This window comes from Mauremys reevesii, linkage group 7 (assembly GCF_016161935.1).
Source record: "Mauremys reevesii isolate NIE-2019 linkage group 7, ASM1616193v1, whole genome shotgun sequence".
Lineage (NCBI taxonomy): Eukaryota > Metazoa > Chordata > Testudines > Geoemydidae > Mauremys > Mauremys reevesii.
The window spans coordinates 167,239-180,705 of NC_052629.1; the positions used below are offsets into that span (position 1 = coordinate 167,239).

The 13,467-nt window shown below is 44.9% G+C and overlaps 1 protein-coding gene across 10 annotated transcripts in view; it reads right to left on the reverse strand.

The window, feature by feature from the left end:
* ALDH18A1 (aldehyde dehydrogenase 18 family member A1) overlaps nt 1-13,467 on the reverse strand; it is a 118,505-nt gene that overhangs the window by 59,755 nt on the left and 45,283 nt on the right. For 9 of the 10 annotated variants that reach the window (XM_039480992.1, XM_039480986.1, XM_039480987.1 and 6 more), the window contains 2 exons: nt 12,587-12,745; nt 11,995-12,085 (listed from right to left, as the gene is read on the reverse strand). In XM_039480992.1, the coding sequence (XP_039336926.1) occupies nt 11,995-12,085; nt 12,587-12,745 (250 nt within the window). The remainder of the gene's footprint in view (nt 1-11,994; nt 12,086-12,586; nt 12,746-13,467) is intronic. The other variant, XM_039480995.1, reaches the window with a different exon arrangement.

The following is a 13,467-nucleotide window of genomic DNA, read 5'->3' on the forward strand; positions in this document are numbered from 1 at the left end:
CAGTGCTCAGTTTGGACAGTGTGTAGTGAATCAGAAAATGGTATGTAGCAGCTTCCTGCCTTAATCTAGTTTGTAACTACAAATCATTTAAATTTAGCAAATTCACTGGTCAATGGAATTACACTGATGTAAGTTTACAGCAACAGCAGAATGCATCCCTCGCTCTAGAGGCTGAACAGCATGCAGTGAAAGACAGGAGCTAGGGTGGAATACAGTGACATGCAGCAAAAGAGGCAAAGTACGTTATTTTTAATTTTAGTTGACTGATAGCAATTGTAGCATCCCCACCTTTTCCCTTTATTTCTGTTCTCATGAGCACAGAACTAAATATTGCACCTCTGCTGTATTCACTGATCACCATTCAACATGTACATGTAACTATATTCTATAGAAAAACTGTATGTGTATAGTTCCCTGCTAAGGATTTTAGCTTTTTCCTTGTAATTATGGTAAAAGGCATTAAACTATTTGTATATGGCATGATAAGTGCTACAGCTCTCAAGAAGGAAAGAAGTCTAGAAGTGGTAATTCACTTTTCCTTTCTGTAACATGTGCCAATGAATTGTTCTCTCTGGGGCGGTCTGTGTGTTTTTTATATAAACAATAATCAGACAAAAGTTCAATGGGATATAGATAGAGAGATCCATAAATGAAATTGGGGTTCTTAAGGTAGCTCCCTGGAAAGGATTGAGGATCTTTTAAAATTCCTCTTCTTTTCCACAGCATCTAGTTTTTGAGCTCCACACAGTTGTTTCGGTATCTTAGAATATGTTATTGTTTATGTTAAATTTCCAGACAACATGTGGGGCTGTACACTAGATCTGCTGCTGACATTAATTTATAGTTCCCTCAACTCCTAGCAAATGGAAAGGCAGTGCCTTAACCACAAGAGTGGACTGGAACTCAGGAGATCTGAGTTCAAATTCCCAGCTCTGCCACAGATTCCCTATGTGACCTTGGCAAGTAACTAAATTTTTCTGTGCCTCAGTTTCCCACCTGTAAAGTGAGGATAGTGATACTTCCCTACTTCAGAGGTGCCATGAAGACTAGCCTTAGTGTTTAATAGGTGTTCTGTACTGTAGTAATGACTGCCATAACAAAAATAAAATGTCCCCTGTGAAGAATGAAGGAGTTATCTGTATTACTTTATTCATATTGCTGGAACTTCCAATTGTTTATGAGTGGGTGATGGCTATAGGAAGCGTAAGGGTTAACTGAGTTCTAAAAGGCTCTGTAAGACTACAGAAAGGTAAACAATGGATCTAGTTCATTCAATCATTTTGACGACTTCCGCCCATCGTCCAGGGGTCAATTCCATGGATATTCTCACCTGTCCCTGAGGTTTATTTTCTTGAGGTGGACTCTTTAAGGCGACCACATAAGCGTCTCTGTTTTGCCAGGATTTCAATATGTTGACGTGGTAGATCTACTCCTACTTCTGGCAATTAGGCTGTTAAATCTCTAGTCAACCTCCCCGATGGCTTCTATTACTTCATATGGCCCCTGCCATCTGGCCAGGAGTTTGCTTTCAGCTATGGGTACTAGCACCATTATCTGATCTGCTGTCCAGGATTTCTAAACCTTTGCTTGGTGATTATAAATCGATCTGTCGGGCCTCTTTTGCTCTTTCCAAGTGTTCCCACATGTTGGGGGTGACTTGGGCTATTTGGTCCTGCATCTGCATCACATGATCAATGATGTGCTGGAGGAACCAACTAGGGGCCGTGCTCCTCTTGACCTGCTGCTTACGAACAGGGAACAATTGGTATGGGAAGTAGAAGTGGGTGGCAACCTAGGCAGCCGTGACCATGAGATGGTGGAGTTCAGGATCCTCACAAAAGGAAGAAAGGAGAGTAGCAAAATACAAACTCTGGACTTCAGAAAAGCAGACTTTGACTCCATTAGGGAACTGATGGGCAGGATCCCTGGGAAGCTAATATGAGGGGGGAATAAAGAGTCCAGGAGAGCTGGCTATATTTTAAAGAAGCCTTATTTGAGGGCAAGGGGTGCAGGAACAAACCATCCTGATGTGCAGAAATAGCAAATATGGCAGGCAACTAGCTTGGCTTAACAGTGAAATCTTCGGTGAGCTTAAACTAAAAAAGGAAGCTTACAAGAAGTGGACATTTGGACAGATGACTAGGGAGGAGTATAAAAATATTGCTCGAGCATGCAGGGGTTTAATCAGGAAGGCCAAGGCACAACTGGAGTTGCAGCTAGCAAGGGATGCGAAGGGTAAGAAGAAGGGTTTCTATAGGCATATTAGCAACAAGATGGTGGTCAGGGAAAGTGTGGGACCCTTACTGGAAGTGGGAGGCAACTTAGTGACAGATGATGTGGAAAAAGCTGAAGTAGTCAATGCTTTTTTTGCCTCGGTCTTCACAGACAAGGTCAGCTCCCAGACTGCTGCACTGGGCAGCACAGTATGGGGAGGAGGTGAGCAGCCCTCAGTGGTGAAAGAACAGGTTAAGGACTGTTTAGAAAAGATGGACAAGCACATGTCCCTGGGTCCAGATCTAATGCATCCAAGGGTGCTGAGGAAGTTGGCTGATGTGATTGCAGAACCATTGGCCATTATCTTTGAAAATTCGTGGTGATCGGGGGAGGTCCCAGACAATTGGAAAAAGGCAAATATAGTGCCCATATTTAAAAAGGGGAAGAAAGAGATCCCGGGGAACTACAGACCGGTCAGCCTCACTTCAGTCCCTGGCAAAATCATGGAGCAGGTCCTCAAGGAGTCCATTTTGAAGCACTTGGAGGAGAGGAAGGTGATCAGGAACAGTCAACATGGATTCACCAAGGGCAAGTCATGCCTGACCAACCTGATTGCCTTCTATGATGTGATAACTTGCTCTGTGGATATGGGGAAAGCGGTGGCTGTGATATATCTTGACTTTAGCAAAGCTTTTGATACGGTCTCCCATAGTATTCTTGCCAGCAAGTCAAAGAAATATGGATTGGATGAATGGACTATAAGGAGGATAGAAAGCTGGCTACATTGCCGGGCTCAACAGGTAGTGATCAACAGCTTGATGCCTAGTTGGCAGCTGGTATTAAGCGGAGTGCTCCAGGGGTCAGTCCTGGGACTGGTTTTGTTCAACAGATTCATATTCATAGATTCAAGGACTGGAAGGGACCTCGAGAGGTCATCGAGTCCAGTCCGCTGCCCTCATGGCAGGACCAAATACTGTCTAGACCATCCCTGATATACATTTATCTAACCTACTCAAATATCTCCAGAGATGGCAATTCCACAACCTCCCTAGGCAATTTATTCGTGTTTAACCACCCTGACAGTTGGGAACTTTTTCCTAATGTCTAACCTAAACCTCCCTTGCTGCAGTTTAAGCCCATTGCTTCTTGTTCTATCCTTAGAGGCTAAGGTGAACAAGTTTTCTCCCTCCTCCTTATGACACCCTTTTAGATACCCGAAAACTGCTATCATGTCCCCTCTCAGTCTTCTCTTTTCCAAACTAAACAAACCCAATTCTTTCAGCCTTCCTTCATAGGTCATGTTCTCAAGACCTTTTATCATTCTTGTTCCTCTTCTCTGGACCCTCTCCAATTTCTCCACATCTTTTTTGAAATGTGGTGCCCAGAACTGGACACAATACTCCAGTTGAGGCCTAACCAGCGCACAATAGAGCGTAAGAATGACTTCTCGTGTCTTGCTCACAACACACCTGTTAATGCATCCCAGAATCACATTTTCTTTTTTTGCAACAGCATCACACTGTTGACTCATATTTAGCTTGTGGTCCACTATAACCCCTAGATCCCTTTCTGACGTACTCCTTCCTAGACAGTCTCTTCCTATTTTGTATGGGTGAAACTGATTTTTTCCTTCCTAAGTGGAGCACTTTGCATTTGTCTTTATTAAACTTCATCCTGTTTACCTCAGATCATTTCTCCAATTTGTCCAGATCATTTTGAATTATGACCCTGTCCTCCAAAGCAGTTGCAATCCCTCCCAGTTTGGTATCATCTGCAAACTTAATAAGCGTACTTTCTATGCCAATATCTAAGTCGTTGATGAAGATATTGAATAGAGCCGGTCCCAAAACAGACCCCTGTGGAACCCCACTTGTTATACCTTTCCAGCAGGATTGGGAACCATTAATAACTACTCTCTGAGTACGGTTATCCAGCTAGTTATACACCCACCTTATATTAGCCCCATCTAAATTGTATTTGCCTAGTATATCTATAAGAATATCATGGGAGACCGTATCAAATGCCTTACTAAAGTCTAGGTATCCCACATCCACTGCTTCTCCCTTATCCACAAGACTCATTATCCTATCAAAGAAAGCTATCAGATTGGTTTGACATGATTTGTTCTTTACAAATCCATGCAGGCTATTCCCTATAACCTTACCACCTTCTAAGTGTTTGCAGATGATTTCCTTAATTACTTGCTCCATTATCTTCCCTGGCACAGAAGTTAAACTAACTGGTCTGTAGTTTCCTGAGTTGTTTTTATTTCCCTTTTTATAGGTGGGCACTATATTTGCCCTTTTCCAGTCTTCTGGAATCTCTCCCGTCTCCCATGATTTTCCAAAGATAATAGCTAGAGGCTCAGATACCTCCTTTATTAGCTCCTTGAGTATTCTAGGATGCATTTCATCAGGCCCTGGTGACTTGCAGGCATCTAACTTTTTAAAGTGATTTTTAACTTGTTCTTTTTTTTATTTTATCTTCTAAACCTACCCCCTTCCCATTAGCATCCACTATGTTAAGCATTCCTTCAGACTTCTCGGTGAAGACCGAAACAAAGAAGTCATTAAGCATCTCTGCCATTTCCAAGTTTCCTGTTACTGTTTCTCCCTCCTCACTGAGCAGTGGGTCTACCCTGTCCTTGGTCTTCCTCTTGCTTCTAATGTATTAATAAAAAAATCTTCTTGTTTCCCTTTGTTCCCATAGCTAGTTTGAGCTCATTTTGTGCCTTTGCCTTTCTAATCTTGCCCCTGCATTCCTGTGTTGTTTGCCTATATTCATCCTTTGTAATCTGTCCTAGTTTCCATTTTTTATGACTCCTTCTATGTTTTTTTATTAATTTTTTATTAACATCTTTATTAATATTCTGATGATGGGATGAATTGCACCCTCAGCAAGTTCGCAGATGACACTAAGCTGGGGGGAGAGGTAGATATACTGGGGGGTAGGGATAAGGTCCAGAGTGACCTAGACAAATTGGAGGATTCGGCCAAAAGAAATCTGATGAGGTTCAACAAGGTCAAGTGCAGAGTCCTGCACTTAGGAAGGAAGAATCCCATGCACTGCTACAGGCTGGGGACCGACTGGCTAAGCAGCAGTTCTGCAGAAAAGGACCTGGGGATTACAGTGGACGAGAAGCTGGATATGAGTCAGTGGTGTGCCCTTGTTGCCAGGAAGGCTAAGGGCATACTGTGCTGTATTAGCAGAAGCATTGCCAGCAGATCGAGGGAAGTGGTTATTCCCCTCTATTCAGCACTGGTGAGGCCACAACTGGAGTATTGCATTCAGTTTTGGTCCCCGCACTACAAAAGGGATGTGGACAAATTGGAAAGAGTCCAGCGGAGATCATGAAAATTAGTAGGGGGCTGGGGCATGTGACTTTTGAGGAGAGGCTGAGGGAACTGGGGTTATTTAGTCTGCAGAAGAGAAGAGTGAGGGGGGGCGGGATTTGATAGCAGCCTTCACCTACCAGAGGGGGGTTCCAAAGAGGATGGAGCTCAGCTGTTCTCAGTGGTGGCAGATGACAGAACAAGCAGCAATGATCTCAAGTTGCAGTGGGGAAGGTCTAGGTTGGATATTAGGAAACACTATTTCACTAGGAGGATGCTGAAGCACTGGAATGGGTTACCTAGGGAGGTGGTAGAATCTCCATCTTTAGAGGTTTTTAAGGCCTGGCTTGACACAGCCCTGACTGGGATGATTTAGTTGGTGTTGGTCCTGCTTTGAGCAGGGGACTGGACTAGATGACCCTCTGAGGTCTTTTCCAACCCTAATATTCTATGATTCTATGTTTCTCACCTGGTTAGGCTGTTCTTCCCAATCCTCCTTGGCAATGTCCAGTATGCCATGGGGATGATGACCATATAGCAGCTTGAAGGGGCAACGTGGTGGAAATCTGGGAAAACTTCCGTTATTGCAAACATCAGGTAAGGCAGTAAGGTATCCCACAATTTTTCCCGTCCCAGCTCACCACTTTCTATATCATATTCTTCAGTGTCCTATTAAAGCATTCAGTGAGACCATCAGTCTGTGGACGGTAGACTGAGCTTCATAGGACCTATATCTGGAGCATCGCACACAGGTCCTTCACCAATTTTGATGCAAAGGGGTTCCTTGATCTGTTAAGATCTCTTTGGGTATCCGTACCCTAGAGACAATTTGAATCAATTCCTTTGCTATCATCTTGGACACTGTTGTTCTTAGGAGGGCGGCTTCTGGGTATTAGGTGGCATAATCCAGAACAACAAGCACACTCTGATGACCCCTGGCTGACTTCTCCAATGGGCCTATCAGATCCATGGCTATCCTCTCAAACAGGACTTCAATAATTTGTATTAAAGGGGCCCTTAAGTGCAGTTGTGGGCCATGTAATTGGCATTCCGAGCAGGAGGCGCAATATCGAACCTCCATATAAACTCAGCCAGAAGAACCGCCGTAGGATTTGATCAAGGGTCTTATCTAGCCCGAGATTTCATCTGAACAAATGACTATGGGCTAGGTACAACACTGCCCTCTGGTGCCTTCAAGGTACCAGGGGCTGCTCCACTTCTTGCTCTTGTATTCGGACCACTCTAGGCCCTGGGCCTTTGGCTTTCCCCTTCACCGGGATTCCATTCACCTCAACTATCTTTTTTCCCCAATATTGTGCTGCAGTGGCTCATTGGCTTGGTCCTGCCCAAAATTCTTAAATGAGGGCCCAATATGTTCAAATTCAAGGAGACCTATTTCTGTTTCACCCACAGGATTGGTCACTGCGGAATTGGATCCAGCTTCCGGTTCGTCAACTATCCGAGTCGCCCTCCTGCCTGCTGGATGGCCTTTTGGTTCTGGGCCAAGATCCTGGTCCCCAATCTTTTGTCCGTCCTTTACTGCCTAGTTTTCCAGGGCTTCTCCGTGCAGAGAATAAGTCCTGGGCTAATTTAGAGAAAACTAGGAGAGGACTAGCTACTGGAGCCACAGTATCAATCCTGGGGTCACTACCTTCCCGACTCATCCACTGGGAGTAAGTTTCCAAACCCTGGGAAGTCTCATCCTATGAGGAGCACATATGTGAGCTTAGCGACCACTCCCACCATTCACCCTTGTGGTGTTCCCCCGAACATCAATTTGTACAGGGATGGTCAGATAGTAACTGACAGCCCCACGTGCACAGGTTATTCCTGTGCATTTGGCTATAGACAGCTGGTTCTGCCCTACTAGGTTTCACTCGAGACCAGCATGATGGCACTTCTGGAGTTTACTAATGCAATGGTCTCTATGCCATTCATCCTAACTGGCTGTGTGTATCTATGTGGGGTCATTGTGACTCCCATGCGATTGATCAGGCCACATGGGTCTTCACAATAACCCAGACTGCACTGAATAGGCTCCTCAATGTTAGGACACTGGGCTGCTATATGCCCTAGTTTCCCCACAAGCATAACATACATATACAGAGCTCGGGGTATCCCCCTATTCTTTAGGCTATAGGGTCTTACCCCACGACCCTCTCTCCCCAGTTCCCCAAGTCCCTTTGCAGCCTCAGGCCACTCTTCAGCATCCTTGATCCCCAACCTAGTTCTGCCTGACCCTTCAGAAGTCTGGGCCTTCAGGATGGGGACTGGCCTCTTTATCCACTGCATCTCTTCCCCGGTAGTCTAAGAAAGTTTCTGACCGTTAAATGCCTCGCTGCAAGTGTGACCAAATCTTCATAACAGAAGGGGTCATTCCAGCTAACCCATCCTCTTAGGTCTGATGGTAGTCCTCTCATGAACTCATCCAACACTAAGACTTCTAGAATCTTCTCCATACTGTGGATCTTGGGGCACAGCCATTTCCGAATTAGATGAATCAAGTTGAACAGTTGTGACCTTGGTGCTTTGGTACCTCCATTCATGGAACCTCTGGGCCCTTGTAGCGGTCATCATCCCAGACCTCGCCAGGAGCTCAGCCTTCAGTTGGGTGTAATCTGTGGCAGCTTCCGCTGCCATGTCCTAGTAGGCCTTCTGGGCTTCCCTACACAGGAAAAGGGCAAGGATGCTGGCTCACTGGTCTTGTGGCCAGGGCTTCTGAAGGGCCATTTTTTCCAAGGTGAGAAGATATGCCTCCACATCATCTTCCATAGCCATGTTTGGTAGGTAACTTCTGGCCTTTAGGGATTGAGTCCCATCACAGCCATGTGTCAGAGCAGCCAGGGCCTTCAGCAGGTTCACAACCTCCTGCAGGGTGGCTCGATCCTGGGTTGCCTGGTTCATGACTAGTTGATTTATTTTCTGCTGTAGCCATACCGACTCCTGTTGCGTGGCCATCTGGATCCTGGTAGCCTCTTGTTGCGCTCCCATAGCCTACACCAGCACCCTCATTATGTGGTACATTTTTGGGGTGATTTACCTTGCCCCAGGGTGGCCCACTGTGCAACTATTCCACTCCAGACACCACATGTGGCAAGGCACCTCCTCTGTCTCACCGGACTTTTCACTTTCCCCTCTGGCGGTGGCGGGGCCTGGGCTAAAATCAGCCCCACTCTAGACAGTATTTGTCTTCCCACTCTGCGTTCTCTTATCGGTGCTGTGACACTGACACCCTGACACCCCAATATTCACCACTGTCATGTAATTAGGATATGTATTGTACAGAGTATGTCTTTTAGGTATCATTCTAAAAGTCTTGATCTGTTAAACATTAATATCTCGTAGGATTGTATGTGTTATCATTGTATGTGAAATTATGAAGTTTGCTATGTATATGTTACTGAAACATGTTGTGAGGTTGAAAGCACCCACAAACAGCCTTTCAGGTACAACAGTAAAAAGGCTAAACAATGCGATCACAGAATCATAGAATCTCAGGGTTGGAAGGGACCTCAGGAGGTCATCTAGTCCAACCCCCTGCTCAAAGCAGGACCAAACCCAACTAAATCATCCCAGCCAGGGCTTTGTCAAGCCTGACCTTAAAAACCTCTAAGGAAGGAGATTCCACCACCTCCCTAGGTAACCCATTCCAGTTCTTCACCACCCTACTAGTGAAAAAGTTTTTCCTCATGTCCAACCTAAACCTCCCCCTCTGCAGCTTGAGACCATTACTCCTTGCTCTGTCATCTTCTACCACTGAGAACAGTCTAGATCCATCCTCTTTGGAACCCCCTTTCAGGTAGTTGAAAGCAGCTATCAAATCCCCCCTCATTCTTCTCTTCTGCAGACTAAACAATCTCAGTTCCCTCAGCCTCTCCTCATAAGTCATGTGCTCCAGCCCCCTAATCATTTTTGTTGCTAATGGCTTATTAAGGAAATGCACACAAGCACAAGGATTACCCGAGGGACTGTGTACAATAGAAACCTCAGAGAGATAGCACTACACTATGGGAACTGTTTGACCCAGATCACAGTGAAAGAGCTTTCCAGCAAGTGAGAAGATGATATAGAGGGGGACAATGACATCATGGGGGGGGAACCTCTCTCTCCCTGCAACAACACACCTGGAAACACCTGAGGGGCAAGGACTGAACTGTGGAAAGTGATGGTCCCAGGCTAGAAGAATCTTTAGCCTGTGTATGAAAACCTGGGAAAGCCAAGGCAACTTGTGACTTAAGAGTCTGCCACCCTGTTTATCACTCACAGTGAGAATTTGCTGATTTATATCCAACCTATCTAGTGTGTTAAAATCAGTTTGCAGTTTCTGGTTATTTACTAAGGTAATCTGCTTTGATCTGTTGGCTATCCCTTATAACCATTTAAAATCTACCTCTTGTACTTAATAAATTTGTTTGTTTTAAACCCAGTTTGTGTAATTCATAACAGGGGTGGGGGGAGGGGGCTGCAAAAAGATGTGCCTCTCTCTCTCCACAGTGAAGGAGAGGGCGAATTTCAATTAGCTTACACACTGTACAGTTCTCGATGAAGCACAAGACAAGACAATTTTGGGTTTACTCTTCAGAGTGCTAAGCAATTCCTTACCTGAAAGCCTTCCCATGCAGTACTGACTTCCATTTCTGTCTTTCTGCAGCTGGGGGTGTCCCTACCTCTGTTTGTGCTATAAGAGGCTTGAGGGCCTGGCTTAGCAGGAGAGGGAGCCCAGGCTGGTGGAACAGGCGGGCTCAATGGTACCCCAGCACACAAGGTGGCACCCCAAAAATGGAGCAACCCGTCGCAAGTAATTTCAAGGTAGGCCTCAGGACAGGCCCAAAGAGGGTTCCTCCAGCAAACAAAAAAGAAACCAATTTACAAACAAAATAAAAGGGGATACCTTTCCCCACCCCCTTTGCTTGGGTGCTCTTGTCCCCAGGGTGTCAGTCTTTCCCCTAAACAGGCACTCAGCTTTGGGGGTTTCCCCCAGAAGGAGTTGAGCAGCCTCACCCTGGAGAAGCCTGTCTTCCTGCTGCCACTAGCCCTGCAATGGCTTGTCTCTCCTCCCCCTCTCTAACCAGAGCAAGGGCTTTTAAAGATTTCAGGCAGTGCTTAAATTGGACTCAGGTGTTCCTAACTGACCTAAGGTAACCCCTTCTCAGCTTATAGGAAAAAGGGCCTTTATCATTCTAGGGCTAACATACCTGCCTTCCACAAGCCTCTGGCAACTCCCAACCTGACTTTATCACACCCCCAAATTCTGACTGGATCATGTGAAGAGTGGATAATGGCCAAAGTGTCAGGCAGCTGGTTCGGCATGAATTAGGAAGCTGTTGTGGCTCCAGCTTCTGCAATGCTAGGATCACATAGTATACACTGCAACTTGTCACTGTCGTAAAAAACTTAGATAGAAGAGAAGAGAATCCACCTTGCATGAGGTGCAAGAGACCAAGGATCACGTTCAAATATGAACTATATAAAAGCATACAGCAGGCCCTGCTCCATTCAGCGTTCCCATTGGATCTTCAGCAGGTTCTGAACACCTAGACAGCAAGAAGGGGCCAAAAGTGCACTCTCTCATCTAAACTTGGCAGTTATAGCGATGTAGAAGTAACTTCTATCCCATTTAAAATAATGGAACATTAAGAGAAATTGCTAAACCTCTACAGGATAATGGAATGATGAATGACAGGCAGCAGTGGGGGCTTACCAAAAATGTCTTAGCATATTTGATTGCTTTGTTTCAGAGAGTTACAAAATTAGAATGTAGGTTGGCACCACTGTCCATGTGATCTGAAGGGGAAAACAACCTTTTGCCAAAAATTGCTATTTATCCAGTGCCCAAATTTTATTTTGCTGCTCCTGTTGCAGAGAGAGGTTTTTGTCCTAGCTCTGAAGAGTTTACACTCTGAAGGAGACCATATACAGACCAAAAAATATGGAAAAATATATGACATACAAGTAAATGAATTGGTCTTAGACATGTTTCTCGCTGGTTTTATGTTTTATGGGAGTATGTAGCAGACTGTGGCAGGGCCCCCTTGGCTTCTGCTAGGCTCACAAAAGTCACTTTGAGACCCTGGGTTTTATAACCACTGGTGCACTTTATCTCAGGCTTGTTCCCACCACTGTTTCACCATGTTCTAGTAACCCTTCACTGTCCGCAGGCAGGAGGGAAGGGAAAGCTACCTCCCTGCTTCCATTCCCTGCCTTTTCCCTTTTCTCCTGCTCTCCCCTGGCTTCCATCCCCTGAGGCTTTTATGCAGCCCGAGGATAATTAAGTAGCCGCTGTCTCTGCCTCCCCAATTAGGGCCAGGCTACCTCCAGTTTGCTCTAATTTGTTCCCCTGATGAGCAGCAGGCATGATAAAGGGCTCAGTCTGCAACCCTTTGCCCAGCACTGTGTCATAGGGTAGAAATTGTTCATTTAACCACAGACAAAGGAGCAAGTCACATACCTTCTACATCTGAGAGAACAATCAGGAGATCAGTCTTCATTTCTACAGCCAATCGTGCTGCCAGACTATCATTATCCTTAACGCTAATAACCTGAAATACATACAGAGGTCAGCAACACCAGCAGGAGAGAGAAACACTGACTGTGCCCTACAGTGAACAACAAATATCAGTACTACCATGCCCCTCTGTACTGCTTGTCCATATTATACTGTGTGCTCTATGGGGTGGAATCTTTGTATGGAGTTGAGCACAACGTTAGCATTCAGTACACAAGTAGTAACATCCTATCCAAATCAGTCTATGCTCTGCAAAAAGCAAGCCATGCTAATGTCTACTCCCCATCCAAATCAATGCATCTTGTCAAAAGCAAGCTGTGTCAGTACCCATTCCCTAATTCTTCTGTCCATACCATTCCGCTTAACTGTATGGACTTTCAGCTCCCAGCATCACTGTGCTTCTTCTGTTCTTACATTTTCCATTTCCCCTATTGGTCACTCCAGGATATCCAGATTATTACAGTGTTAGTGAGTCATGCATTCATGCTCTAGCAGGTCCTATAGCAGGATCCACCCACTGCAATACTTTACCCACATTTACCCCCTGAAGATCACTGTTTGGTTCTGGAGGTGGAACAACAGCATCATTGGTGTTAATAATAGGGACAATGTTCATCCGCAGCAGCTCATGCAATGTCCCATTTAAATTCCGACGCTTCTGTTCATCATGGAAATCCAAATTGGTGACTAAAATCTGAAAAGGAGAAAGACTCTGAACAAGAATTTGATCTGCAGCCACCAAGTACGCAAGTAAAGAGACATCCACAACAGATCGGTCAAGGCTCTCTAGACCACAAGGGCAGCAAGACAGGATTAGTTAAAAGGTGCAGAGGATAGTTGAGAAATTTAATTCTTTGGACCACTCTTTATTGTAGAATATGAGACATACATAGCTATCTCCAAATAGTCCTTTTCACAAGAAATGAGAACATGGGCTGGCTAAATCTCTATGAAACAATCTGAGAAACTCACATGCAGGTTCTGGTTATGACTTTTAAATCCCCAAGACCATTTGTGATCAGATTATTTGAGACACCCTCTTTCTCCCCATACAATATCTCCACAAATGCAATAAACAGAGAGGCTTAATTTAGAGCTTCCTTCTTCTGAACAGGAAGGTAAAGCTGGCAGATTATTTATTCTCTGATGTCCCTTCAGCTCTGAAATTCATTTCCTTCTTGGTCTGCCAGAACCTAGCTCCATTGACCTTCTGGACATGCTGCAAACACCATAGTTTCTTTCAGACATTTGGGGAGGCAGCCAAGTAAAGAAGGGGATGACTTGTGGAGTCGATTTTTCCCTATCTCTATTTTGGCATTGTTTCTGAGAACTGAGTACAACTGAATCCACTATGAGACATTGGAGTAGTTTTTTGAATTTTAATTTAGGAGCCCAATGATTTTAATATGATCTTAA